The sequence below is a fragment of the Gymnoscopelus microlampas genome (genome assembly GCF_963454915.1).
Source record: "Gymnoscopelus microlampas genome assembly, chromosome: 18".
NCBI classification, from domain to species: Eukaryota; Metazoa; Chordata; class Actinopteri; order Myctophiformes; family Myctophidae; genus Gymnoscopelus; species Gymnoscopelus microlampas.
The window spans coordinates 3,957,493-3,985,129 of NC_139955.1; the positions used below are offsets into that span (position 1 = coordinate 3,957,493).

General features: G+C 46.6%; 1 protein-coding gene across 1 annotated transcript; it reads left to right on the forward strand.

Annotated features, from left to right (window-relative positions):
* Positions 1–18,971: 18,971 nt before the first annotated feature.
* LOC311033469 (protocadherin-10-like) lies at positions 18,972–27,637 on the forward strand (the record flags this gene model as incomplete). Its single annotated transcript, XM_084040980.1, has 5 exons — positions 18,972–21,503; positions 24,098–24,156; positions 25,525–25,631; positions 26,431–26,610; positions 27,528–27,637. 5 exons carry the CDS (start codon positions 18,972–18,974, stop codon positions 27,635–27,637), a joined length of 2,988 nt encoding a protein of 995 aa, XP_083897106.1.

The window sequence follows — 27,637 nt, forward strand, 5'->3', positions numbered from 1 at the left end:
GGGAAAAATCTAGAACATTTGTGCAAATCTTTGAATATATATATATATGTTTTAAAGCGAACATTTTTAACTAAAACCTTTGCTTCTGGGGATTCTACAAATGTCTTCTAAAACAGTTTTTTGAAAATTGTTGCTATAATCAGTGGTTCTCAAACTTTTTCATGTCAAGGACCCCCAAGATTATACTCTATGTATTTGGCCGCGGACCCCCCATCTCAAAATATGTTGTTCCAGGCCCCCCCCCAGAAGCAAAGATTTGAGTTACAAATGTTCGCTTTAAAAAATAAATGTATTCAAAGATTTGCACAAAATGTTGCACTCGGTGCTGTGCTATGAGCTTGTAGATCTGTTATTTTTGAATAGCCAAAGTATAAGATAACGGTTAAAGTGGCTACACAGATGCGTTCCCGGTCTCAATGGGTTGAACCACTCGATCCCCAGCGAACGCTCTGCAGAAATAGGCGCTCGACAAGCTCACGGCGTCCCAACGCCTTGTGAGATATGTGTTGTACAGAGAAAAAAGAAGGGGGCCTAGTTTAGACTCTTGGAGGACTTTGGTCGATTAAGTACACAGTAGTTGGTTAACTGTAATGGACCAGGAGTGTCCAAGCAACACAAAATAATGGTGACAATGAGTAGTGGGATAGTAATGATTTGATAAATACGCTTTTGGAGTGCGGAAAAATCATTCATTTGTATGTATCACTGGGAAGAGAAAACCCTAATCCTTCATTGAAAGGGCACAATGTTTTTATTCTATTATTATTTAGTGAAATCACATCCTGAGTCAAATCAAATGGTAGATTTCTTAGGCTGGGTGAAGGCCAGGTAGACTAGCTAAAAGAAAAAGAAGAGAATAGAAATGGAATCACATTTAGGACACCAAAGATGCCAGGGGAACCTTTAAAAATAATCTGAACTGATAAGAAGACTAGATAAAAGGAAGGTGTTACTTCCTGCCGGTAATGAAGTGTTTCAGAGAGGTGCTAATAACTCCTGACCCTATTAAATTAATTAAGTTCACTTTTTATTATAATAGAGCAAGAGGAGAGAGAGAGAGAGAGAGAGAATGTGATTAAAAAAGTGGGGAAAAGGAGTTCATGGGAGTCTCTTGGTAGATCCTCCTCACTGATGGGACTAGAGGGCAGCATCATGAACAAACGCACAACTTATTCAATTAGCTTCAGTCTCCATAGACAATTAGACGTAGCCTACAATAAATGTCCTTCACATCATTAAATTCAGCCTTTATTTTCTTTTTTCCTGTGGCCCTGCTTGTCAGGCTGTTCCAGCCAGTCAACCAACCAGTCAAGCAGTTAACCAGTCAACCAGCTAACCAGTCAACCAGCTAACCAGTCAACCAGTTAACCAGTAGCCTGGCATGGCCAGACTATTATCACTCCGTAGATATTAGTCTGGAATCTCTGTGTGGAACCTGCATTTCCAAGGGACAAAAAAGGCATGGCGAAAGTATGTTTTGCCTCCTGTCCGTCCGTCCGTGTGTCCGTATGTCCGCCGCGCCTTCTGTCTGTGATCAGCTAATCTCCGGCTACGTTGGCTTGATGCCAGCGAAACTGTGCACACACACTCCATGGATGCCAGAGCAGAACCTGAACAGCTGAAATCAATAATATGTCAGTATTCCATGTACGATTTAAGGCTAGCTTTGTTAGTTCATCTACTAATCTCAGAGCCTCTTCCACCGCGAGAAGATTCTGCAGAGCAGGTGGACGAAGGCAGAGAACAGTCTCTGTGGCCGGTCCGGGCACCTAGGCAGTAAAGTAGCCTGACAGTGCATCGCGGGTTCGAGTCCTGTTCCCGACGATCTTTACGGCATGTCTCTCAAGCATCTCTCTCTCCCTTTTTCATGTCCATCTACAGTGTAGATGGACATGTACATTTTTTCTGCCTTTCATTGAGAGTTTTTTTACAGTGTAGATTCTACACTGTAAACTCTCAATGAAAGGCAGAAAAAATGTCCAAAAAAAGTATAAATAACTGTCTCTGTTCCGATCCCACGCTAAGAGGGGATACAGACACATTCAGATAATTAGGAGGACCGCTAATCATCAGCCATGAAACAATGATTAAATGCAACAAAAAAAAATGTTTAAGGTAATTATTATTGATTCCATTAATTAAGTGAAAGTGTGCAAGTGTATGCAAGTGTACACACGTGTGTGTGTGTGTGTGTGTGTGTGTGTGTGTGTGTGTGTGTGTGTGTGTGTGTGTGTGTGTGTGTGTGTGTGTGTGTGTGTGCGCACAAGCGCACATATATAGCACATAGATTGCGCGTGTGCGTAATTAAGCAATTAATTAAGTAATTAAAATGAATGTTCAACGTGTCGCTAATTAGGTGGGGGGTTTGGAGCAAGAAGTTGTCTGTTGATGATGTGGATCACATCTGGGGCCAAGAGGGGGTGCTCTGTCACAAGAACACTTCATGGTCCCGCTCCTCTCTCTCTCTCTCTCTCTCTCTCTCTCTCTCTCTCTCTCTCTCTCTCTCTCTCTCTCTCTCTCTCTCTCTCTCTCTCTCTCTCTCTCTCTCTCTATCTCTGTAGCTTACTGCCTGGCTGCATGTCATTAATCTTCATCATAACAAAAATGCCATGTTTCATTAAGGCTTGATTAAGCCTTGTTATAGCATTGTGTTGATTTGGTTGTTCTATGCTTTATTGAGTTCAGCATTTCAGGTGGTTTTCAGGCTTTTATTGCTATAGGCAGAGCGGCTAATGTCCGAACTGTGTGTAGCCTGATTTGATTAAAACACTTGGACTTGTATTCAGTTTGGCTCAGGTCTGGACTGAGTTCAACTCCATGTTTATATCCTTTGGAAAGTTGCATGCCGCTTTGCTCATGTCAAAGTTGGATCCATCCATCCCCCAGTTCAAATTTCATTAATTTGGGGGGTCCCCAGTTCAAATATGATTATTTTGGGGGGTCCCCAGTTCAAATATGATTATTTTGGGGGGTCCCCAGTTCAAATATGATTATTTTGGGGGGTCACAGCCTCAAAAGGTTGAGAACCACTGGCCTACGTATAACATGCAAATATAGCTTTTGATTGAACAATGCAATTGACTGCAGCCCTTTTGTCATCACATCAAGCATTTTGTATTAGTTACTGTGATTTACCACATTTTCCTTTGCAATTGTAGTGTGATGACGTTAGATTTGCCTCCCAAACCTGACCACATGTGGGCATTTCCTAAGAATACACGATTAGACATCAAGAACAAATAATATGAAATAAAATGACAGGCACTAGAAAAGCAACGGCGACCTCAGCCATGTGCGTGCGAGCTGTGCAGGAAAATGTGCCCCGCTCCACATACTGTGGAGACGTGTCCAGAATGGTGCTGTCACGCCGGTGTCACTCAAGAGGTGCAGAGCCTCAAACATCAGAGACAGACAGACAGACAGACAGACAGAGCAATGCTGTAGTGTAGCCCCCTAGAGGAATGTGAGAGCAGGACAAAATGATAGAATGGAAAAGAGAGAGACACAGAGAGAGAGAGAGAGAGAGAGAGAGAGAGAGAGAGAGAGAGGATGGAGCGAGAGAGGAAGGGACAGATGGAAAGATGACAGACAGATGAGTGTGGGTGATGGGTAACGCGGACACATATGGGGACTTCAAGATCACTGCGACTGAACACAGCTGTGACAGTGGTGTGTGTGTGTGTGTGTGTGTGTGTGTGTGCGTGCGTGCGTGCGTGCGTGCGTGCGTGCATGCCTGCCTGCCTGCCTGCCTGCCTGCCTGCCTGCCAAGGCTTCAAATCCAGTCCTGTATTGCGCTGATCAGAGCATTGTGCACCGAATTACGTCCATTTGAAGTGTGAAACACTGCTGTAGCGCACCATATGTGTGCAATTTCAGTTTTATAGCGTGACTATTCTCATGGCCCTGAACGGTGTTTGTGCCAAGTTTGGTGCGGATTGGAGCAACGGTGTGACTGTGGGGGCCACGCCACTGTACTATTGTCATGGCAGACCCCTGAACAAGACGCATGCATAAAACATGTTAACTAACCCTAATTCCAGTGGTGGGAAAAGTGCTCAAAGTCTTTACTTAAGTTAAAGTACCAATACTGCAATATATCATCAAAATGTACTTAAAGTACCAAAAGTGAAATACTAAAATATTTGAAAATAGCAGATCTACAAACTCACAACGCGTCGCGACGCGTTGTGAGCTTGTAGATCGGCTATTTTCAAATAGCCGAGGTATAAATAGGGCTAAAGTGTTTAATGTATGTTTTATAATGTAATCATGTATATCTGCAAAGTAACTAGTAACTAAAGTTTTCAAATAATTGTAGTGGAGTTAAAGTACAATATTTGCCTCTGAGATGTAGTGGAGTAGAAGTAAAAGTATTGGAAATTGGAGCTACTCAAGTAAAGTACAAATACCTCAAAATTGTACTTAAGTACAGTAGGCTACTTAAGAAAATGTACGTAGTTACTTTCCACCACTGCCTAATTATAATCCTAAATGTTGACATGTAATCTGTCAACGTGTGGCAATGTTTTCCCTGGCTATTGGGGTTGCCTCTCCCTAAGCAATGAAATTATTTTTAAATCAATTAAATCATTGTGCTGTTATATTTTGTGCACGTTCATTCATTTCTTTAAGCAGCCGTGTAATAAGCGGGACGATGAACGAGCCTGTCATTGCTGAGAAATAAACCCTGTTAGGGTGATTAGGTTAGGTTGGGTTAAATTACATGACATTCCGATCCCAATAGCCCCTAAGAAGGGGATCATGATGTCAGTGTGTTGCTGTTTTGATCACATTACCATGAGGCGGGTAATTCAGTGAGCTTTTTACCAGGTTGCAACCTGGTCTATATCTACACTCGCTAGTCGTGACTTTTGCTGCACTTTTTCCTCATTGGCTGGTCCCTAGCCAATGAGGGCTAAATGTCCTCTCAGAATATGGGATCTAAAGACGACCCACAATACTGTGTTCGGCCACTGTATGTATCTCTATGGTCTGTGTCGCTGTTCCTCATTTGGCCTTTCAACGTTGCTTTCTTAGTGAGAGAAATAAGCAACCAGGTCTAGGAAAACAAGCCCAAAAGAAGCAACTCACTTTCTCATCACTTTTTCAGCACGAGGCGTCGTGAGCTTGAAGATCTGCTATTTTTGGCTAAAGTTCCCCTCAGAAAGGGGATGCTAAGGTTCAAGTGGTCAATGTAAAAAAAGGAAATCCTATCACACAAAGATAGTTACTCTGAGGACCCCCTATGGGTCACGGACCCCCTGTTGAACACCCCTGACCTAAAGCATTACACATTGGAAGGCCTAAAGATGGTTTCTCTTGACCGTACACAAAGCCAGGCTGGAGATCGAGGCTATTTTTTTTTTTGGAAGGCTGTGAAAATGAATGACTCATCGTTTCACCTGTCATTACGGCATTCTCTCTTTGCATAAATCAGGAGTGATGCAACTTTGATGATGGAGAGGGCCACTATATTTCCACATTCACTCCAGAGGGCCACATTGCATATACTGTCGGGCAGACATCTCTTATCTCCGTATTTTAACTTTTTTCGTAAATTAATGCTGTACTTCGCCATTATATGTCATACAAAAGTAGCAAAAATAGCAGATCTACAAGCTCAAAACGCGTCACAGCGCGGCGCGTTTTCAGCTTGTAGATCTGCAAAGTCCTGAAAAGTAAAATTGTAGTAATTGATCACAGTGGTAAAATATGCATGGTCGCTTAAGATTCCCTTGTCCCTCTCTCTCTTTCTCTCTCTCTGCTCCAGTCATCCAATCAGCAGTGGTGGAAAAAGTACTAAAATGTTTTACTTAAGTAAATGTAGCAATACTACAATATAAAAATACGCTGTTAAGGCCTGTGTTCAAAATGTTACTTGAGTAAAAGTACAAAAGTATGCGACACGTTGTGAGCTTGTAGATCTGATATGTATAAAATAGGGCTAAAGTGGTTAATGTATCTTTCATAATATCATAATTTATATCTGAAAAGTAACTAGTAACTAAAGTTTTCAAAAAATTGTAGTGGAGTAAAAGTAGGCTACAATATTTGCCTCTGAGATGTAGTGGAGTGGAAGTAAAAGTTTTTAAAATTGGAAATACTCCAGTAAAATTGTGCTTAAGTACAGTACTTGAGTAAATGTACTTAGTTACTTTACACCACTGCCAATCAGACAGTGCGGTATATCTTGATTGGCCTGATTCAGCAGGAACTGGGGGTCCCCGGCAAAATGTTAATATAACATCAACATCAGTTTAACCACTTTAACCCTGCTATTTGTATACGTCAGATATTCTATAATTGTGTGGGAAACTATTTGTATAATTTTGAAAACATATGTATTGATATATTATTGATATTTATTTTCTCTCATGGGTGGTCCCTGGCACAACATGTTTTCAGATGAGGGTCCACCACTGCCCTAAACATGTTGTATTGTTGTTAGTGTAAACACAGTAGCACTCAGGAGGAAGTGGACTAAGAAATGGGGAGGAGCCAAACCGAGTTCCTGTTTCTACACAAAAAAGGAGAGACGAAAACAAATAAAATAAACAATTAAAATTGCACACGATTGTACAAACACTAATGAAGGTTTTAAATGTATTTGTCAAGACTTTTAGGTCACTAAGTTAAAAGTATTGGTGAAAGTATTGTAAAAGTATTAATGTGTCTAAATAATTTGACTAAAAAATACATTTCATATATTTACATTATATTTACATTTCATGTATATTTCATATGTTTACATTTAATATGTTTACTTTTCATTTATATGGTATTTACATTCATACATTTTCTATGTCTTTAAAATAATTGTAACAGTAATGTTATGGTTACGTGAGTCTGGTAATTCTTGAGCATGCGCATGCGCAGATGCTACTAGTAGTCTTTACAATGGTGGAGACGTTCATTCCTATTCTACTGCGTCAGGATCACACAGCCAGTTGGTATGTTGTTAGCTGCTAGCGTGGCCTGCTACTTGTATTCTGTTAAACTGCTGGTTCATAATGCAACCTGATAATAATGTCTTAAGCATGTATGTGTATGTTTACATCCATTACTGAGTTGGCGTTAGTTGGGATAAATGATTATTAGACAAACCAACTTAATATGAGCCGTTAGCGTGATGCTAAGCTAACGGGCGTTTGGCGCTAGCATGCGGCTAACGTTAATGCTAACATCGTCACCGTGACTGAACCAATAATGTAAACGTCTCATCTACAAACTTTATGAACATTATTGTGGTTAATAGTATCAGTGCTGCCCAATTAGTACATTGAAGAGTGTTATGTTGGTGTATTTTGTGTATTGTGTAACTTGGACACTAACTTAATGGTAGAGGGGGACGCGTTGTACGTTCAGAATGCCTCATGGGTAATGTAGTCATTGTTCTAATTTCGGTCCTACTGTGTTAGACTGTGTTATGTTACTTGCTGTTTATTTGTGCATCATATATGCCATGAATATATGGTAATGCTGTTTATTTATTTCTATATTCCCAGGTTTATGACCTGTGTGTCTAGTACTATGTACTGTGGATGTTAAAATAAAACTACAAAAGACAAAACACGAGTTGTTACAAAGACGTGTGATTCCTGTCAGCCTATTCGGAGGGCTAAGAATTTGAAGATCCGAACAGTCATAAACCAGGGCCCGGCTTTCTGAAAGAAGAGGACGCCGGATGACCTTGAAGAAAGGACAAAAGTCTAAAGTCAATATGAATAATTAAAAGAGACTGTTCTAACCCATCTGATTGAGCTAACAGCCCATCCATACTGCTGCTTGTTCATCTGCTAACCTGCTAACCGAAGATAAAAATAATTAAAGCCAAGAAGAGGAAACAAAGTCTGACAACAGGACTATTGAGCCCAGTTGGCATTACAGATTATATATATTTCGGTCAACGCAACATAAAAGCAAGATGACAACAACAGAGGAGGAGCTGGAGAAGCTAAAGCAGAGGCGTTCGGCAGCCCAGACCGCTTTCACCAGAAGAGCCAACCATCTCATCTCCAGGGCTAACGCGCTGGGAGAAAGCGAACTGAGAGTTGAGTGGAGGAACCTCAAAATGGAGCATACTAGAGTCAGAGATGCTGGGTTTGAATACGGCATGGCCCTACGAGAAGTGGACAATGAAGAGGCCACAAAGAAGGCGGAGCAAGTAGACGAGAAAACGTCGGAGTGCGACCGTAAGTTTGATGAAACCGAACACATCGTCCTAAAGAACTTCTGGGCCAGGTTTGCTGAAGAGGCAATTAACACCCTCGCCATAGAGGCTGAGTCAGCATTGGACCAAGCCGAGGCAACCGACCACCAGCAGTTGACTAAGAGGGAACGCGAACTGGTGAATAGAAACCTGGAACGAGACGTCGGCGAGCTCAACAAAGCAGTGCTTGACTGGATAGACGTGATTCCTAGACCCAAAGTAACGGAGTCAAGGGACCGTACCAGGAAGTTGAGGAAGCGACATGAGACACTGTGGGATAAATGGGCTTGGCGAGGCTGGCACCAGTCCGACGACGAAGAGGAGCTGCGAGAACAGGTGAAGCCAGGTGTTGCGGTAGAAGAAAACCTAAACAAAGAGCTAACCAGTGAGCTAGCAGCGATGCCTGCCACTCTCCCTGACCCGTTATTCCCCCAAGTCACTCAAACCCAAGTAGGTGGCGTCCAGCCTAGCATGCCCAGCGTGGCCCCCAATCGCAGCTTTGGTGTACCTCCAACCGCCGCGAGCACGCCACACGGCACCCACAGCACACTGCAAAGTGGTTCCAGCACGTACCCCGGTGCTTACAATTTCAAGCCCCAAATTACTCTAGAACGAGCACGCCTGCCCATGTTTTCCGGCAACATGAGAGACTATTATCGTTGGAAAGCTGAATGGGAGGACCTGCAGCAGCTGGGAAACCCACATGGGTTGGAAAATGTGAAAAAGTTCCATCTTCTAGGCAGCCTAGACGAGAAAGTCAAAAGGGACCTTGTGCTGTCCAGCTGCGGATCCGCTAACGACGTGTTCAGACTCCTGGATAACAAGTACGGTAACAAGCCGAAGATAGTGCTGCTTATCTCGAAAGAAGTGCACGGACTTCCCCCCGTTAAGGGAAACCAACCCAGAAAGACAATCGAACTGATTCAGGCCGTGGAGAGAGCTCTCCGTGATCTCCAAGTCCTGGGGGAGGAAGATGCCGTGAAAAATAGGGTTGTGGCCCAGTCAATTGAGAGTAAGCTGCCGGACTCCCTGAAAGAAAAGTGGCTAACTCACAAGAAAGACCCTTTAAGCGGCTTTTCACCACGCAACCACTTCGATTGCCTACTGCAGTACCTGAAAAGGCAAGAAGACATTCTCGAGGAGTTGGATCAGCTGCAGCCTAGCCCAGCAGACTATCCTGAGCGAACCAACGACAAGAATAAAGAAAAGAGGGCATTCACTAAAGCCACATCGGGAAACACCCAAAAGGGCTCTCAACCAAGCTCATGCATCGCGTGTGGGGACGAAGAGCATGCAGGGAAACTGTTTGCCTGCAAAGTCTTCAAGAAGCTCAACCTGTCAGGCAAGAAGGCTCAGCTGAAGAAATCAGGAGCATGCTTCAAGTGCTTGCGCCTTCATGGTGAAGACGGCAGTTGCACCCAAAAGTTCCTATGCTCAAAAGAAGACTGTCAGAAAGGAGGGTCCTCAGACCACAATTACCTGCTCTGCCCGATGCCACCAACTAAGAAAAAGGAAAAGAAGAGTGGTGAGCAGAAGACCGGAGAGCAGAGCAATGCAAAAGTGGATAAAAGGAGGATTGGACTGACTGACAAACAAGAGGAGCTCCTTGCCAAGCTCTCCCCTGAGTTGAAAGCTGAGTTCAAGGAAGCCTTCTCAAACAAAATCTCAACAACAGTGTGCACCAGCACCAGCCGTGAGCCTAAAGAGTACCCAGTTGTAATGATGCTACTAGAGGTAACGACAAACTCAGGCCAGCTAATTGGCACTCTGATTGACCTCGCTTCAGATACCAATTACATCTCGACGGAAGCCGCTGAGCGTCTCAAGCTCAGAGGCGAGAACATCAAGTTAATTGTCCAAGGAGTTGGAGGGATGGAGAAGACAGTTGCTACCAAAAGGTACACCCTAAGGCTAAGAGTACGAACTCCCAAAGGCACAGTGACAGAGCACAAACTCCTCTGTTATGGCTTGGAAAGCATCGCTAAGGTGAACCAGGCAGTCACGCCGCAGCAACTGCAAAAGTTCTTCCCAGACGTCGCAGCTGAGGACTTAGTCCGCCCCGAGAAGATCGACCTGCTGATCAGTCACAGGGAAGGTCGCCTGGTCCCACAGCCAACCAAAGTGGAAGGAGACCTCGTCCTCTGGGATGGACCCCTGGGGAAGACAGTCGGTGGAACTCATCCTGACCTCTTTGAGGTAGTGGACCTAGCAGTACATAGGTCTGACACTCACTTCGCAAGGTCAATGAGAACAGCTTCGAAGGCGTACAGAGAGATCCTCGTGGGTCCTGCTAGACCTAGCGAAGCCCAGGAGGAAGACGGAGCACCAATACTTCGGAGTACTGCGGCTACCAACAAAGAAGTCATCGAATGGTTCAAGTGGGACAGCGTCGGCGCAGCTTGTGATCCTCAATGTGGAGGCTGCAAGTGCGGTAGATGTCCGCCTGGAGGCAAAGAAATGACCCTAGGAGAGGAAAGAGATCTTGAAAAGATTAAAGAATGCCTCACCTACGTGCTAGCTGACAAACACAGCGAATCCCCTCACTGGGACGCGGCTTATCCATGGAGAGGAGACCCCGCGACGCTGCCAGACAACCGACGTGCAGTGGAGGCGACCTTCCGGAACACGGAGAAACGTCTCGAGAGGGAGCCGGTGTGGAAGGCTGCGTACAGAGAGCAAATCCACGATATGGTCTCAAGGGGAGCTGCCGCTAAACTCACAAAAGAGGAACTCGACAGCTGGAAGGGACCGAAGTGGTACATAAGTCATCTCGTCGCACCAAACCCTCACTCATCCTCTACCCCTGTGAGAATCGTTTGGAACAGTAGCCAAGAGTTCCAGGGGGTGAGTTTGAATGACCTCCTGCACAAGGGTCCAGATGTCCTCAATCTGATCAGAGGAGTCCTTCTGAGATTCAGGACTGGATTGTACGCCGCCCTAGGCGATGTTAAGAAGATGTATAACTCTGTTTGGCTAAAGGACGAAGAAGTACAACTCCATCGATTCCTCTGGAGAGACAACCCGGAGGATGAAATTGAAGTCTTCGTCGTCGTCAGGGTCAACATCGGAGATAAACCTGCAGGTTGTATCGCCCAGGTCGCCATGAGAGAAACAGCAAATCTACCCCAGTTTGCATCCATGGTGGAAGAGCGCCGGGTTCTGGTAGAAGACAGCTACGTCGATGACATATTGACGTCCCACGACGACCTCAAGACTCTGGAGAAGATCACCGAAGGAGTCGGAAAGATCTTGAAGGCTGGAGGCTTCTCCCTTAAACCGTGGGTCTTGACAGGCCAAAGTGGGAGGTCTGGGACTGCGGCTGACTCCAGTAACAGTACAACAACCGTTTCTGCGCCCAAGACCCTGGTGTTACCTAACCAGATGCTAGACGAAGAAAACAAAGCACTGGGAGTCGGCTATGAACCAGAGACTGACAAGCTTCGCGTGATGACGTCCATCAATTTCTCGAAGAAGCGAGGCAAGATGAGGACGGGACTTGATCTACGCGAAGAGGAAGTCAGAAGTAACACTCCAAACCCCTTGACCCGTCGCATACTGCTAAGTCAGGTCGCTGGGTTCTACGACCCCATTGGGCTTGCCACGCCCGTAAAGCAGAAAGGGGTAATGCTTGTGAGAGAGTCCTACCAAGAAGCAGGATTAGGAAATCCAACTAAAGATACTTGGGATGACCCTCTCTCGCCAAAACTCCGGGAGGCGTCCATAACACTCTTCAAGGAGTATGTGAGACTCGGCCAGATCAGGTTCGAGAGAAGCCTCACACCTCCAGGAGCCATCGGCCGCCCAGTTGGAGTAACGTTCTCAGATGGGAGTGAGGCTTCCTACGGCGCCGTGCTCTACCTCCGTTGGGAGACGCAAGACGAGGTCGTCGTGAGGTTGGTTGAGTCAAAAGCCAAACTCACTCCTCTCGACCAGAAAGGGGACGTGATTAAGGCAGAGTTATGCGGCGCAGTCTTCGCAATCCGTCTGAAGAAGTACTTTGAAAAGCACTGCCGCATCGAAGTCGCACACTGGATCCACTTCGTGGATAGCCAAACAATTCTAGGAGCGATCCAGAAGGATAGTTACGGCTACCAAACCTTCTTTGCCAACCGCATCGGAGAGATACAAATGGCTGGACCAGTGGAAGATTGGAGGTGGGTTGACGGCTACCTCAACATATCAGACATCCTCACAAGGGGAGCAACTCCCGAAGAGCTCGATGATGAGTCAGAGTGGCAACGAGGCCCAGAGTTCCTGAGGTTGCCTGAAGCTGAGTGGCCTGTGAAGATGGCCAGTGAAATTGTGACTACCGTTGCTGATGACGTCAAAAGGCTGCAGAGAAAGGCATTCTCAGCTGTGGTCACCAGGGCTCAGTCACAAAAGCTCTCAGGCCCCAGCAACACTGACGTCGGTGCAGACTTGGGAGACTCTACACTGAAGCCATCGCCGAAAGACCAAGGTCAAACTCCAACAGCAGAAAGGCAGAAGAGGAGACCCTGGGGCGTGGCTCTCGTGAGCCTTGTCGAGCCCGAACGGTTCAGTAGCTTGTCAAAACTATGTGGAACTGTCGCCTGGGTTCGACGAGCTGCGGACTCCTGGCTGAATGCAAAATATCAAGCCTCGGAGTCAGCAAAGTGGGAGGCAAGGGGCTCTAAGCTGTCTGCAGAAGAGAGAACTGTGGCCTTCCAAGACCTGGCCCTAGCGGCCCAAGACGGCGTGGACTTTCAGGACACAACCCTGAATCGTCTAGTTGTGACCAAAGATCACAACACAGGACTCTTGCTCTGCGGCGGTAGAGTCCAATCTTGGAACGAAGACGGAACAGCTGTACCGTTAATACCTTTCCAGTCATGGCTGGGAACCTTGCTAGCTAGAGAAGCTCACAAGGCAAATCATGAAGGCGTTGCGGCCACGCTGCTGCGCACAAGAAGAAAGGCCTGGGTGGTACAAGGTCGGAGGACTGTCAAGAAGGTGGTCAATGAGTGCGTCTCTTGCAAGAAGCAAAGGGCCAGACTATGCCGGCAAGTGATGAGCAATCTACCTCTGGAGCGTACCAGCAGAGCAAACCCATTTGAATATACAACACTAGACCTTTTCGGCCCCTTCGAGGTGAGGGACGCCGTGAAGAAAAGAACCAAGAAAAAGGTCTGGGGAGTCGTGTATTGCTGCATGGCTTCCAGGGCCGTCCACGCTGACCTCGTCGACGACCAGTCTTCCGAGAGCTTTCTTCAGGCCTACTCCCGATTCACTGCTTTAAGGGGGCATCCCAGGAAGTTATGGTCAGACAGAGGCACAAACTTCGTGGGCGCCAAGCCTGCTCTGAAAGAGCTGCACAGGCACCTGGCCTGTGTGCAGAAGGCATCAGTTGAGAACACTGCCGCTAGAAATGGCACTGAGTGGCAGTGGGACTTCCATCCTGCGGACTCGCCCCACAGGAACGGAGCAGCAGAGGCAGCTGTTAAACTTATCAAAAGAGCACTCAACAGCCTCGGCGGAACCACCGGCTGCTACACCTGGGGGGAGTTCCAGACCCTGCTCTACTCGGCAGCCAACTTGACCAACGAGCGACCCATCGACGCCAAGGCGCAGGAGCAAGAGGACTCAGTGGAGTACCTGACTCCTAACTCCCTTATCCTGGGGCGCACCGGACAAGGAGGAGACATGCACGGAATCGACGTGGAAACTCATCCTTGGCGCAGGCTGAGAGCTGTCCAGACTGGAGTGGACAAGTTCTGGTCGAAGTGGAGCGAGCTGGCGGGCCCGAACTTGTTCATCCGACACAAGTGGCACCGAGCAGAGAGAAGTGTCAAGGTTGGAGACGTGGTCTGGATCGCAGACCAGAACGCCCTTAGAGGACAGTTCCGGCTCGGCCGAATCGTCATCACGTATCCAGACGAGAAGGGGGTGGTCCGCGACGCGGACGTCACAACCTGCATCGGCCTTCCTGCCCCTCTTGTATCCAGAGCCCGGGGGAAGGACTCTACCCTGCCTACGACCATCGTCCTTCGCAGAGATGTGCGGCGGCTGGTCGTTCTGATTCCAGTTGAAGATCAACAGGAGGTGAGAAAAGTCCTCACCATGGGTACCCAAAAGACTCTGTGACTCTAAGTGAACTTTGTTTAGTTAGCGGGTAACCCTGGGAGGCAACTGAGTGGTTTCAAGGGCACACCTACACTCAGTAGGAGGACTGGTGGTGGGACCTACCTCCTGAGTTAGTTTTGCACGCATGATGTTCCGCTTTAAAACTGTGAAAGAGACTTTCGTTTGAAAAGCACTTTATTTTGTAATGCCTACAAAGGTTGGACTTTAAGTTTGAAATGCTCACTGAGTGACAGTTGTGTTTATGTAACCTCCTTGGAAATGATCAGTCGGTTAAGTGGGAGGTGTCAAGACTTTTAGGTCACTAAGTTAAAAGTATTGGTGAAAGTATTGTAAAAGTATTAATGTGTCTAAATAATTTGACTAAAAAATACATTTCATATATTTACATTATATTTACATTTCATGTATATTTCATATGTTTACATTTAATATGTTTACTTTTCATTTATATGGTATTTACATTCATACATTTTCTATGTCTTTAAAATAATTGTAACAGTAATGTTATGGTTACGTGAGTCTGGTAATTCTTGAGCATGCGCATGCGCAGATGCTACTAGTAGTCTTTACAATGGTGGAGACGTTCATTCCTATTCTACTGCGTCAGGATCACACAGCCAGTTGGTATGTTGTTAGCTGCTAGCGTGGCCTGCTACTTGTATTCTGTTAAACTGCTGGTTCATAATGCAACCTGATAATAATGTCTTAAGCATGTATGTGTATGTTTACATCCATTACTGAGTTGGCGTTAGTTGGGATAAATGATTATTAGACAAACCAACTTAATATGAGCCGTTAGCGTGATGCTAAGCTAACGGGCGTTTGGCGCTAGCATGCGGCTAACGTTAATGCTAACATCGTCACCGTGACTGAACCAATAATGTAAACGTCTCATCTACAAACTTTATGAACATTATTGTGGTTAATAGTATCAGTGCTGCCCAATTAGTACATTGAAGAGTGTTATGTTGGTGTATTTTGTGTATTGTGTAACTTGGACACTAACTTAATGGTAGAGGGGGACGCGTTGTACGTTCAGAATGCCTCATGGGTAATGTAGTCATTGTTCTAATTTCGGTCCTACTGTGTTAGACTGTGTTATGTTACTTGCTGTTTATTTGTGCATCATATATGCCATGAATATATGGTAATGCTGTTTATTTATTTCTATATTCCCAGGTTTATGACCTGTGTGTCTAGTACTATGTACTGTGGATGTTAAAATAAAACTACAAAAGACAAAACACGAGTTGTTACAAAGACGTGTGATTCCTGTCAGCCTATTCGGAGGGCTAAGAATTTGAAGATCCGAACAGTATTATATAGTAGTTGATTTGCATAGTTGCTTGTATTAAACATGAATGAAGGTATTACAATGGGAATGTATAGTAGTTTATTCACATACAGTTGTGTATTGTGACGATTGTCACAGCCCCTGTAGCCTGGCCTACCAGGGCCTGTGTTGTGTCTGGTGTACTCTGTCTTTGTGTCTTCCACAGCATAGATATAGAAACCTAGATACCTCATTGGCCTCTGCAGTTCATTGGAGCGACCTGTATCGCTCTGGCGGACGCCATAGAAGGCAAGCTGCCACTCAAAGTGACTACTGGCCAATCACAGCGCGTCTAGCTGTCTAGTTGCTGCGCGGCTGCCTCTTAAAGGGTTAAGGGCTGGGTAATCTCTCAAGAACAGATTTTGCTCTCCGCTTGAATCTGTCGGGGGGTTCGTCATATCGCGTACACACTGGCCTACAAGTGGTCGTGCCTTTAGATCAGGAAGCAGGCCGCGCTTTACCATATCAAATGTAGTGGGCGGGATTTACGTGTGTACCGATCCTTCCCCACTAGAAACAAACGGAAACTAATTTAATAGCGTCCTCGGAGCAGACAAAACCACGGAAAGATATTCACATTTTAACTTGCTCTTTCATCATAGAAACAAGTGGGCTTATAACCAAAACGATCCATGTTCTCTGGGAGAAGTGGTGTTAGTGTTCTGTGTAGAAATATTGTTAGTGGGAATGAAAACATAGTCGCACCACCGGAAGTGAAAGGCTGAAGGCAGACCAAAACCCCGGTTTCCTTGCGTACGTGTGCTACGTCGACTTCCTCCCAGAGCCAAGTGAGATAGTAAAAAACAGCAGAGGGCGCTGTTTTTCCTTTTCATTTGGCGATGGGTTCCCAGATTGAGGGCTGGGTTACGAAAAGACCCGCCCCCACCTGCCTCTGATTGGCTTACCGAACGCCCCCTTCTGTGACCCATGTGGACACTTTCCGAGGGAGGGCGGAAGCTGGTGAGCGCCCGAGATACAGACGCCTCAGAGCCGGAGGAGGCGTCTATATGTCACTTCCCGTTTGTGAGTCATTCAATTAATTTGACTGATCTGTGTCAGTCAATAATGTGGGAACACAACCGGACAGCAATCGAAAAGGGTCATATTAGTCTGCCTATACTGACCGTTCAAGATCTCCCTCCACACAGCTGATTCAAATGAGTGATCAATGGCTCTTGACACTTGCTCTAGCAGTAGCCTAAATCCTGTCCTGTGTTTCATCTTTACTGGCTGCTGTTGCTGCTGTGACGCTTGTTAAGTGACAGCGATTGATAATAAGTAACGCATTGATTATTAATTTGAGTCAGCTGTGTGGACGGAAATCTTGTAGGGTAAGTAGGCAGATTAAAATGACCCTTTTGGATTTATATCAGGTTGTGTTCCCACATTATTATTTAGTCTTTGGTAGAGTTTGCACCATTCAACACCCCACAATACCTTTACCCCACATCCATACACTACTGATTCCATTGATAAACACGTCTCATGTCATTCTTTGTTACATGTTTTAGTCATTGTTTGTTTGTTTTGTAAATAAAGCATTACCTTTGTGCACTTTTAAACCTGTGTCTTTTTTATGCCCTAGGAGCCAGGTCGTAGCCATATTAAACATTAATACAGGTATTACAATGGGAATGTAGTAGTTTGTTCACATAGAACTGTGTGTCTAATAAACATTAATAAAGGTATTTCAATGGGAATGTACAATAATAGTGTGTGTTGCAGAACATAATGGACATACATGTATATGGCTATATCTGTTGGAGAAGATTATGTTCTAGTTGTTTTGTTATTTTCAGTTTGACATTAAGTAGGCCTACCATAAGGCTGGCTGATGTGTTTACTGTTTACCTCACAGTACAGTAGAGTTTATCTACTGATTAGATGCATAACGTTTTTGTCTTTATGTAATGATATTGTTGACATTTTAAGTTATTTCATTATGTTTTTTGTAACATTTTACTTGTACTTTTGGAGAAGCTTGAGATACAAGATCTTCACTGCCACTGGCTGATGTATTGCTGAACATTATTATTATTATTATCTCCTACGAGAGAGAGAGAGAGAGAGAGAGAGAGAGAGAGAGAGAGAGAGAGAGAGAGAGAGAGAGAGAGAGAGAGAGAGAGAGAGAGAGAGAGAGAGAGAGAGAGAGAGAGAGAGAGAGAGAGAGAGGGTACATCTGTGAAAACCATAGACCACATGTGACCCCTGGTGGTGGATAAGTGTAAGTCAAGTGAAATAATTCACAGATTTTGTGTACATTAACCTGACTTACTGTATCTGCCAATAAGTCAACGAGGTACATATTCCTGCCATGGCTTTATTGTCTGCTCATTTGTTACAAATACATTGTAAGTTGTCCACATTCACACCGCTAAGCCAATGTCAAGATTTAAATGCCAACTCTATTTAGGCTAATTGTAATTGTATTTTTGTATTTTTTGTATTGCTTATTGCATTGTTATTTCATACACTTTTATGTATTTATTTATTTATTATTTAATTTATATATTTAGTGTGTCTATATTTTAATAGGGTTTAAATTGACATAGCCATTTGTTCTTGCCAGTGAGAAAGAAGGGAGGAGAGAGAGAGAGAGAGAGAGAGAGAGAGAGAGAGAGAGAGAGAGAGAGAGAGAGAGAGAGAGAGAGGGGCCAGCGTTGACGTCCAATCAGAAGGAAGCTCTGGGCTTGAGGGGAGGCGCGCTGCGGAAAAAGCCAACAGTCAGTGGACAGCGTTCAGTGTTGGTGGATGAGGAGCACAGGGTACCATAGGAGACACACAGAGAGAAGAGGAGGTGTATGAGCCTGAGGAGCACAGGGTACCATAGGAGACACACAGACAGAGGAGGAGAAAGATAAAGGGACAAGTCAGAGAAAAGACATTTGCATTTAGGACATGCAGAAAGGACGGAATCCATCATGTGTGTTGTGTGGATTATATATTTTTTCCCCTCACTCTCTAAAACAGAGATCCTTTTTTATTAGACTTCATCACATCACTACAACAGCAGAATAATGCCCCTCTGAGTCTGAAATGTGTGCCGGTGCGTGTATGAGAGCATTTGGTGCTTAATGAAATCATTTATTTGAATTCATTAATGCCACACAGGGCCAGCACAAAAAAACGAATTGTGTCTTTTTCTGAATGGACTGACAGATTAAGGGCATATTTCTTCAGAGCTTCCACATTCTGGGGGACTTAATGCATTTTTGTGAGAGACTTTTCCTCGGACTAATGCTGTGATGTGAATTGACACTGTCGACACAAAGAGGAAAAGATCATTTGAATCTAAATCTACTTGTTGAATCTACTTGTTTTTCTGCAATGTTTGTGCTGCTATTGACGATCCTGTGCGTCACAACGCACGGCGCGCTCTCGCAGATCCGCTACTCGGTGCTGGAGGAGGCGGACCACGGCACGCTGGTGGGGAACATCGCCGAAGACCTGGGACTGGACCTCACCAAGCTGGCCTCCCGCCGCTTCCAGGTGGTGCCCGGCTCCCGCACGCCGTACCTGGAGGTGAACCTGGAGAACGGCGTGCTGTTCGTCAATGAGAAGATCGACCGGGAGCAGATCTGCAAGCAGGTCACCAGCTCATGCGAGCTCAACATGGAGGTGTTCCTGGAGAACCCCTTGGAGTTGTTCCGCGTGGAGATCGAGGTGGTGGACATCAACGACAACCCACCCGCGTTCCCCGAGACCGACATCACGGTGGAGATCTCGGAGAGCGCCGTGCCGGGCACCCGCTTCCCGCTGGAGAGCGCCTTCGATCCGGACGTGGGATCGAACGCGCTGCGCACGTACGACATCACCGCGAACAACTACTTCCACCTGGACGTGCAGACACAGACGGACGGCAACAAATTCGCAGAGCTGGTCCTGGAGAAGCCGCTGGACCGGGAGACGCAGGCGGCGCACCGGTATGTGCTGACGGCCGTGGATGGGGGCCAGCCTCCCCGGACGGGCACCGCTCTGCTGGTGGTCAAAGTTCTGGACTCCAACGACAACGTGCCCGTGTTCGATCAGTCCGTGTACACGGTCAGCCTGGTGGAGAACGTGCCGGTCGGCACCCTGGTCATCCAGCTCAACGCCACCGACCTGGACGAGGGTCAGAACGGGGAGATCATCTACTCCTTCAGCAACCACATCTCCGGCCGCGTCAGGGATCTGTTCGGCATCGGCGCGCGCACCGGACGCATCGAGGTGCGCGGCGAGGTGGACTTTGAGGAGAGCGGCTTGTATCAGATATTCGTCCAGGCCAAAGACCTCGGGCCGAACGCCGTGCCCGCGCACTGCAAGGTCCTGGTGAAAGTGACGGATCTGAACGACAACGCCCCGGAGATCACCTTCAGCACCGTGACTGAGTCGGTGAGCGAGAAGGCGGCCCCTGGCACCGTCATAGCGCTGCTGAGTGTGACGGACAGGGACGCCGAGGAGAACGGCCAGATCCACGTCGAGATCCTCGGCGATGTGCCGTTCAAGTTGAAGTCATCCTTTCAGAATTACTTCACCATCCTGACGGATGGGCCGCTCGACCGAGAGCAGGTGGACTCGTACTCCGTGACCGTGGTCGCGCGGGACAAAGGCTCGCCCTCCCTCGCTGCCAGCAAGTCGATCAAAGTGCATGTGTCGGACGAGAACGACAACACGCCCACGTTCACGCAGTCCGTCTATGATGTGTATGTGACTGAGAACAACGTGCCGGGGGCGTACATCCACGCTGTGACGGCTCTGGACCCAGACATGGGTCAGAACGCTCTCATAAGTTACTCCATACTGGAGTGTGATATCCAGGGCATGTCGGTGAAGACCTACGTGTCGATCAACGAGGAGACGGGTTACCTTTACGCTCTGCGCTCCTTTGACTATGAACAGCTGAAGGATTTTACCTTCATGGTGCAGGCCTCGGACGCCGGCAGCCCCAAGCTCTCCTCCAATGCCACGGTGAAAGTCATCGTGGTGGACCAGAACGACAACCCCCCCTCGGTGCTGGCCCCCCTGGGGAAGAACGGCACGGCCCGGGAGCCGCTGCCCCGCGCGGCCGAGCCCGGCTACCTGGTGACCCGCGTGGTGGCCATGGACGCCGACGACGGCGAGAACGCGCGTCTCTCCTACAGCCTCCAGCGGGGCAACGACAATGGCATGTTCCGCATGGACTGGCGCACGGGCGAGCTGCGCACGGCGCGCCGGGTGTCCACCAAGCGGGACCCCCACCAGCTCTACGACCTGCTGATCGAGGTGAGGGACCACGGGCAGCCGCCGCTCTCCTCCAGCGCCAGTGTGCTGGTGGTGCTGGTGGACAGCGTGGTGGATGGCCGCGGCGGCGCCGGGGAGAGGGGCACCGCCAAGGCCAAGGACGGGGCCCTGGACCTCACGCTCATCCTCATCATCGCCCTGGGCTCCGTGTCCTTCGTCTTCCTGCTGGCCATGATCGTGCTGGCGGTGCGCTGTCAGAAGGACAAGAAGCTCAACTTCTACACGTGCCTGACCAGCGAATGTTGCCTGGGCTGCAGCTCGCGCTGCTCGCGGCAGGGCCGCGCGGCCCGCAACAAGAAGAAGCTCAGCAAGTCCGACATCATGCTGGTGCAGAGCGCCGTCAACGTGAGTGGGCCCGTCAGTACGGCCCAGGTCCCCGTCGAGGAGTCCAGGAGTTTCAGCTCCCACCACCAAAACCAGAACTATTGCTACCAGGTGTGTCTGACACCGGAGTCGGCCAAAACCGACCTCATGTTCCTGAAGCCGCGGAGTCCGTCTAGGAGCACAGACACCGATCACAACCCGTGCGGGGCCATAGTGACAGGGTACGCAGACCAGCAACCAGACATCATATCAAACGGCAGCATTTTATCAAACGAGGTAAGAGTCACTCTCATCCACTGCACAGCAAAATCCCCACTGTTCATTTAACTCTGACCGAGTACAAATGTTTACACTATCAGATTTAAAAGACCATCAAGGGCCTTAGTGCGTATAAATCTAGCCCTCATTTTCCATTCCAACCCCCCCCCCCCCAAGAATGTGTGATAGCCCAATAATCCATAAATCACAGCCTTTATCCCATGGATTGTGTTGTTATAGCTGAACAATGGAAGCCTGTGCTTGATATAGCTCTATGGGGGACGATGACATTTAAAACATGATAACTGCAGAAAAATAAATGAGAACTAAGGCACATGATAGATCCAACCTTCATACATGAGCCATTTCTATGTCCGATTTAATATCCCTCAGTCTAGTGGCATGCCAGGCCTCAGTGTCATAACAAATGGCCTTGTTGTTTTGCATAACGCATAAGCCATGCAACATCCTCCAGAGCGCCACTAAAGCAAACATGATAGGCTACCGGTTGCTGACATGTTGCCTTTGGTGGCCCCCATGGGGGGCCCGGGGCCCCTGCAACAGCTGGATTGCATGTTTATATGCTGCTGTACCAACGTGTTTTAGTGCCGCATTTAAATAACAAAATGGATTAAGACACAGATAAGCATTAATAAGGATAACATGAGGTGCCTTGGAGGCTCATGGTTGTGCCTGTGTCTTTTTTCTTTTTCTGTGTATGTGCGTGCGTGCGTGCGTGCGTGCGTGCGTGCGTGTGTTTGAGTGGACATCCTAGCGTGCCCGTATATTTGCATGTGCGAGTGGTGGAAAAAGTACTCCGATATTTTACTTAAGTAAAAGTAGCAATACTAGTAGAAATACTCTGTTACAAGTAAAAGGCCCGTGTTCAAAATGTTACTTGAGTAAAAGTACAAAAGTATTGGCATCAAAGTGTACTCAAAGTACCTAAAGTAAAAGTACTAAAATGTTTGAAAATAACAGATCTACAAGCTCACAATGCGTCATGATACGACACGTTGTGAGCTTGTAGATCGGCTATTTTCAAATAGCCTATGTATAAGATAGGGCTAAAGTGTTAATGTATGTTTTATAAAACAAAGTAACTAGTAACTAAAGTTATCAAATAATTGTAGTGGAGTAAAAGTAGAATATTTGCCTCTTAATGTGTAGTGGAGTAGAAGTAAAAGTACTGAGAATGGGAAATACTCCAGTAAGGTAAAAAAAAAATCCTCAAAAGTGTACTTAGGTACAGTACTTGAGTAAATGTACTTAGTTACTTTACATCACTGGCGCGCGTGCACGTGGCATGCGCTGTAAAGGCCGGCCCCTTGTGAGAGAGAATGCCAGACATTAAGCATCCCGGTCACGCTGTTGCTGACTGGCACTGGAACAAAGATGCGTGTGTAGCACTGCCAGCGCCAATAGGTGCAGCACTTCATCTCACGTCTTGGCAACATATCTGGGGGGGTCTGGGGGGGGGGGGGGGGGGCACACCTTATCCAGGCCTCCCCCACAGCCACACCCTCCTCACCAAAATGACACCCGTATCTTTGATTACCAGTGGTGTAAAGTATCTGAGTACCTTTTACTCAAGTACTGTACTTAGGTACAGTTTTGAGTATTTCCAATGTTCAGTACTTTTGCTTCTACTCCACTACATCTCAGAGGCAAATATTGTAATTTTTACACAACAATTATTTGAAAACTGTAGTTACTAGTTACTTTGTAGATTTTGATTATTATTACAAAACATACATTAACCACTTCATCCCGGGGGCACGGTGGTGCAGTAGGGCTGTCGCCTCACGGCTAGAAGGTCCTGGGTTCGATTCTTGCCGGCGAAGCTGTGGGCGCTTGGGGCATGTCTTCTCCTCTGCGTCATCAGTGCCCATACCCTAGGTGGGGTTGGTGAAAGGGCCTACTCTGTGTGGAGTTTGCATGTTCTCCCCGCGCCTCCTAGGGTAGTTAATACCCTCCCAAAAACATGTAGTAATCCTGGTCACTATACCACCTCCCCCATGACAGCCTGGGCACCTGATGGAGGGAAAGGGAACTGGTTGGAATAACGTGTTCCTTCCACGCGCTACGTCCTTCCGGGGAAACTCCCCCCTGTCAGGTGACAAGAAGGTCAGTTGGCTCTCATGCATTGAAGGGGGAATGAGCTCTGCCCGGGGCTCCCTAAGCTGGTGGGGGGAGTGTAGTGCCCAGGATCACCGAGAAACTTTGCACCGGGTGAAAAACGGTTACAAAATCGTGGGATAAAAAATGTAGAAAAAAATAAAATTGCCGATCTACGAGCTCACAATGCGCTCACAATGAGCTCACAATGCTCACAATGCGTCGCGATTTGACGCATTGTGAGCTTGTAGATCTATTTTCAAAAAAACATTATACATTTTCAATTTGTGAAATGGGACATTGTGCTCAATGAGTACTTTTACTTTTGGTACTTTAAGTATATGTTGATGCCGATACTTTAGTACTTTGACTCAAGTACATTTTGAATACAGGACTTGTACTTGTAACAGAGTATATCTACATTGCAGTATTGATCCTTTTACTTACGTAAAACATGTGAATACTTCTTCCACCCCTGCCTTCTTGTCTTCCAGAGCAAACAGCAACGAGCTGAACTCGGCTACCTGGTGGACAGACCACGTCGCGTCAACAGGTAAAATTTGGACGCACTTTTCAGTGTGTTCGCCTGTTTCGGGGGAATGTTTTGCCTCTCCCTTGTTGTTATTTTTTAAGTCATTCGTGCTCGCAGAAAGAGAGATATCCCAATTTGAGCAGCCTCATTGTGTGGTTTATGCATTTTGTAATCATTTAAGAGTCAAATATGATGACAATGATGGTGAAAATCATGATGATCATCATCATGATTATCACCATCATTGTCATCATATTTGACTCTTAAATGATTATGATGATGATGATGAAGATGTTGGTGGTGGAGGAAATGGTGAGAATGATGGTCAAGGGGTAGGCTTACTGGCTAAGCCAGGAATAAGCTAAGGATCCACAAGCTCAAGACGAGTTTTGAGCTTGCGGATCTGCTACTATCGATGCTTTTGCGTGACGCTGTAGCATGACCAAGTAAAGCGTTGATTTACAAAAAAAAACACAAAAAGTTTGGATATGTAGATATTGGGGTTTCTGCACTCTATAGCAATGAAAAACAAGATCGTTCCCTGTGTTGTGTGGTGTGGTGTGGTGTGGTGTGGTGGTGGAAAAAGTACTCAAATTTTTTTTCTTCAGTGAAAGTATCAATGCTGCAATATAGAAATACTCTGTTAGGGCGCGCTCCCACCGCGCAAAGGTTCGATTCCTGCCATCGTGCGTGTGTCGGAGTGGAAGGTTAACCCATTAAAACCGGGAAAGCATCTGTGTCATTTTAGATTTTAGCAATATATATATTATAGCAGTAGCACATTATTTTACCTCTGGGGCGGAATCTGCCAATGCTTTGTCAATGCAAATGCGTGGATTCATGGTCTTGCAGATTTTTTTCCAGGAATCCACGCATTTGCATTGACAAAGCATTGGCAGATTCCGCCCCAGAGGTAAAATAAAAGTGCGGTGGGAGCGTGAAAGTCTGGAATTCAAAATTGACTTGAGTAAAAGTACAAAAGTATTGGTATCAAAATGTACTTATAGTACAAAAAGTAGAAAGCACTCATTATGCAGAATGTCCCATTTCAGGTTTTCCATAACAGTCTTTTGAAAGTAGCAGATCTACAAGCTCACAATGCGTCGCATCGCGACGCATTGTGAGCTTGTAGATCTGCTATTTTCAAATGGCCGAAATGTTTATAGGGCTGAAGTGGTTAATGTATGTTTTGTAATAAATTATTACAAAATCAAAATCTACAAAGTTAGTGACAAAAGTTTTCAAATAAATGTAGTGGAGTAAAAGTACAATATTTGCCTCTGAGATGTAGTGGAGTAGGAGTAAAAGTATAGACAATTGAAAATCCTCAATATTGTACTTAAGTACGGTAGTTTGAGCAAATGTACTTAGTTACTTTGTGTGGTGCAGCTCGGCCTTCCAGGAGGCAGACCTGGTCAGCTCCAAGGACAGCGGCCATGGGGACAGCGAGCAGGGTGACAGTGACCATGACGCCACCAACAGGGGACGCTCCTCTGGTAAGTTTTCCCCGCATTGTGTTCAGCTGTTCCATCAGGTGTGTGTGTGTGTGTGTGTGTGTGTGTGTGTGTGTGTGTGTGTGTGTGTGTGTGTGTGTGTGTGTGTGTGTGTGTGTGTGTGTGTGTGTGTGTGTGTGTGTGTGTGTGTGCGCGTGCGTGTGTTTGCGTGCCTGCGTGCGTGCGTGCATGCGTGCTTGTGTGGAAGGTTAACCCATTAAAACCGGGAAAGCATCTGTGTCATTTTAGATTTTAGCAATATATATTATAGCAGTTGCACATTGGTTGGCTATTGAAAAATAGCAGCTACCGTATATTTCCAAATATTAGCCCTACCGCAAATAGCCGCTCACTACCTCATGACACATATATAGGTTTAAAGTGCTCATGATGCTTCTTTTGGGCTTGTTTTCCTGGACCTGGGATGCTAATTTCTCTCACAAAATATGGCAACACTGCCTGTGGGGCCCCGGGTACGGGGCCAAATATAGGTTTCAAGGCCGACCAGCCGGTGGAGGCCGAAACGAAACGCTTGATTCATTCGCTCACTCATTCGTCCACCCGTTCATTTGCTTTTTCGTTCAACTGTGTGCAAATCTCTCTCTCTCTCTCTCTCTCTCTCTCTCTCTCTCTCTCCCCCCCTTCTCTCTCTCTCCCTCTCTCTCTCTCTCTCTCTCTCTTCCTCCCCCCTTCTCTCTCTCTCCCTCCCCCCTCTCTCTCTCTCTCTCCCTCCCCCCCTCTCTCTCTCCCTCTCCCTCCCCCCCTTCTCTCCCCCCCCCCCCCCTCTCTCTCTCTCTGTCAGGTGCTAACCTCTTCTCTAACTGCACAGAGGAGTGCAAGGCGCTCGGCCACTCAGACCGCTGCTGGATGCCCGCCTTCGTGCCGTCGGACGGGGCCCGCCAGGGGCCCGACTACCGCAGCAACCTGCACGTGCCCGGCATGGACTCTGTCCCCGATACCGAGGTATTTGAAGCCCCCCGAGGCGGGGTTATTTTTCATTATATTTATATTTAAGACCGAGTCAAACTACATGTAATGCCTCAACTCCTACAAATCCAAGTGCTTTTCAGGGTGGGAGGGGGTCCCCAGTTCAAATATGATTATTTTGGGGGTCCCCAGTTCAAATATGATTATTTTGGGTGGTCGCGGCCTGTAAAGTTTGAAAACTATTGGTGTAGATATAATGCACATAGCAGCTCTCTGTTTGCTGGTTCCATTTTAGCTTATATCTTCTCACAGAAGTTTTGTTTGGTTCTTCTTTTACTAAAGGCACAGCTGCACAGCCTCCCACTGAAGCACATGAAACAATACAACTCAGTGAGTATAAAAAATAACAGTGGTGTAAAGTAACTAAGTACATTTACTCAAGTACTGTACTTTGAGGTATTTTTACTTTACTGGAGTATTTCCAATTTTCAGTACTTTTACTTCTACTCCACAACATCTCAGAGACAAATATTTTTATTTTTGCTCCACTACAATTATTTGAAAACCCAGGGTTACGTATGTAACCCCGGTTTTATTAGTAGCGTAAGCAAGTGCTTACTATGGGATATCATCGCCCCCTGGCGATCACACAGAGCAAAAACAGGACTCCCGGAACTCCAATGGCCATTGGATGAGGGTCTTGTGACGCAAAACTCCGGCGACCGGAGGGGGTATAAAACCCCTTGCGTCATAAGGGCTCGTTCTCTGAAACCTTCCACTCTGCACGCTCAGAAGCACAGAGGGGGGTTCAAAAATGTAAGCACTTGCTTACGCTACTAATAAAACCGGGGTTACATACGTAACCCTGAGTTATTATAGCATAGCTTTAAGCAAGTGCTTACTATGGGACACATAAACGTCCCCCGGGGGAGCCCCCCATTACGGTAACCCTCACCCACACACTTGCCCAAGGCCCAGGGCCTGCCCCCGGCAGAGCCCTGACCCCCAGGCATCCCCGACCTCCAGGTCAGGGCGCGCAGGACTGGCAAGACAAGACCTTGACGGACAAGTCCTGTCCCTGA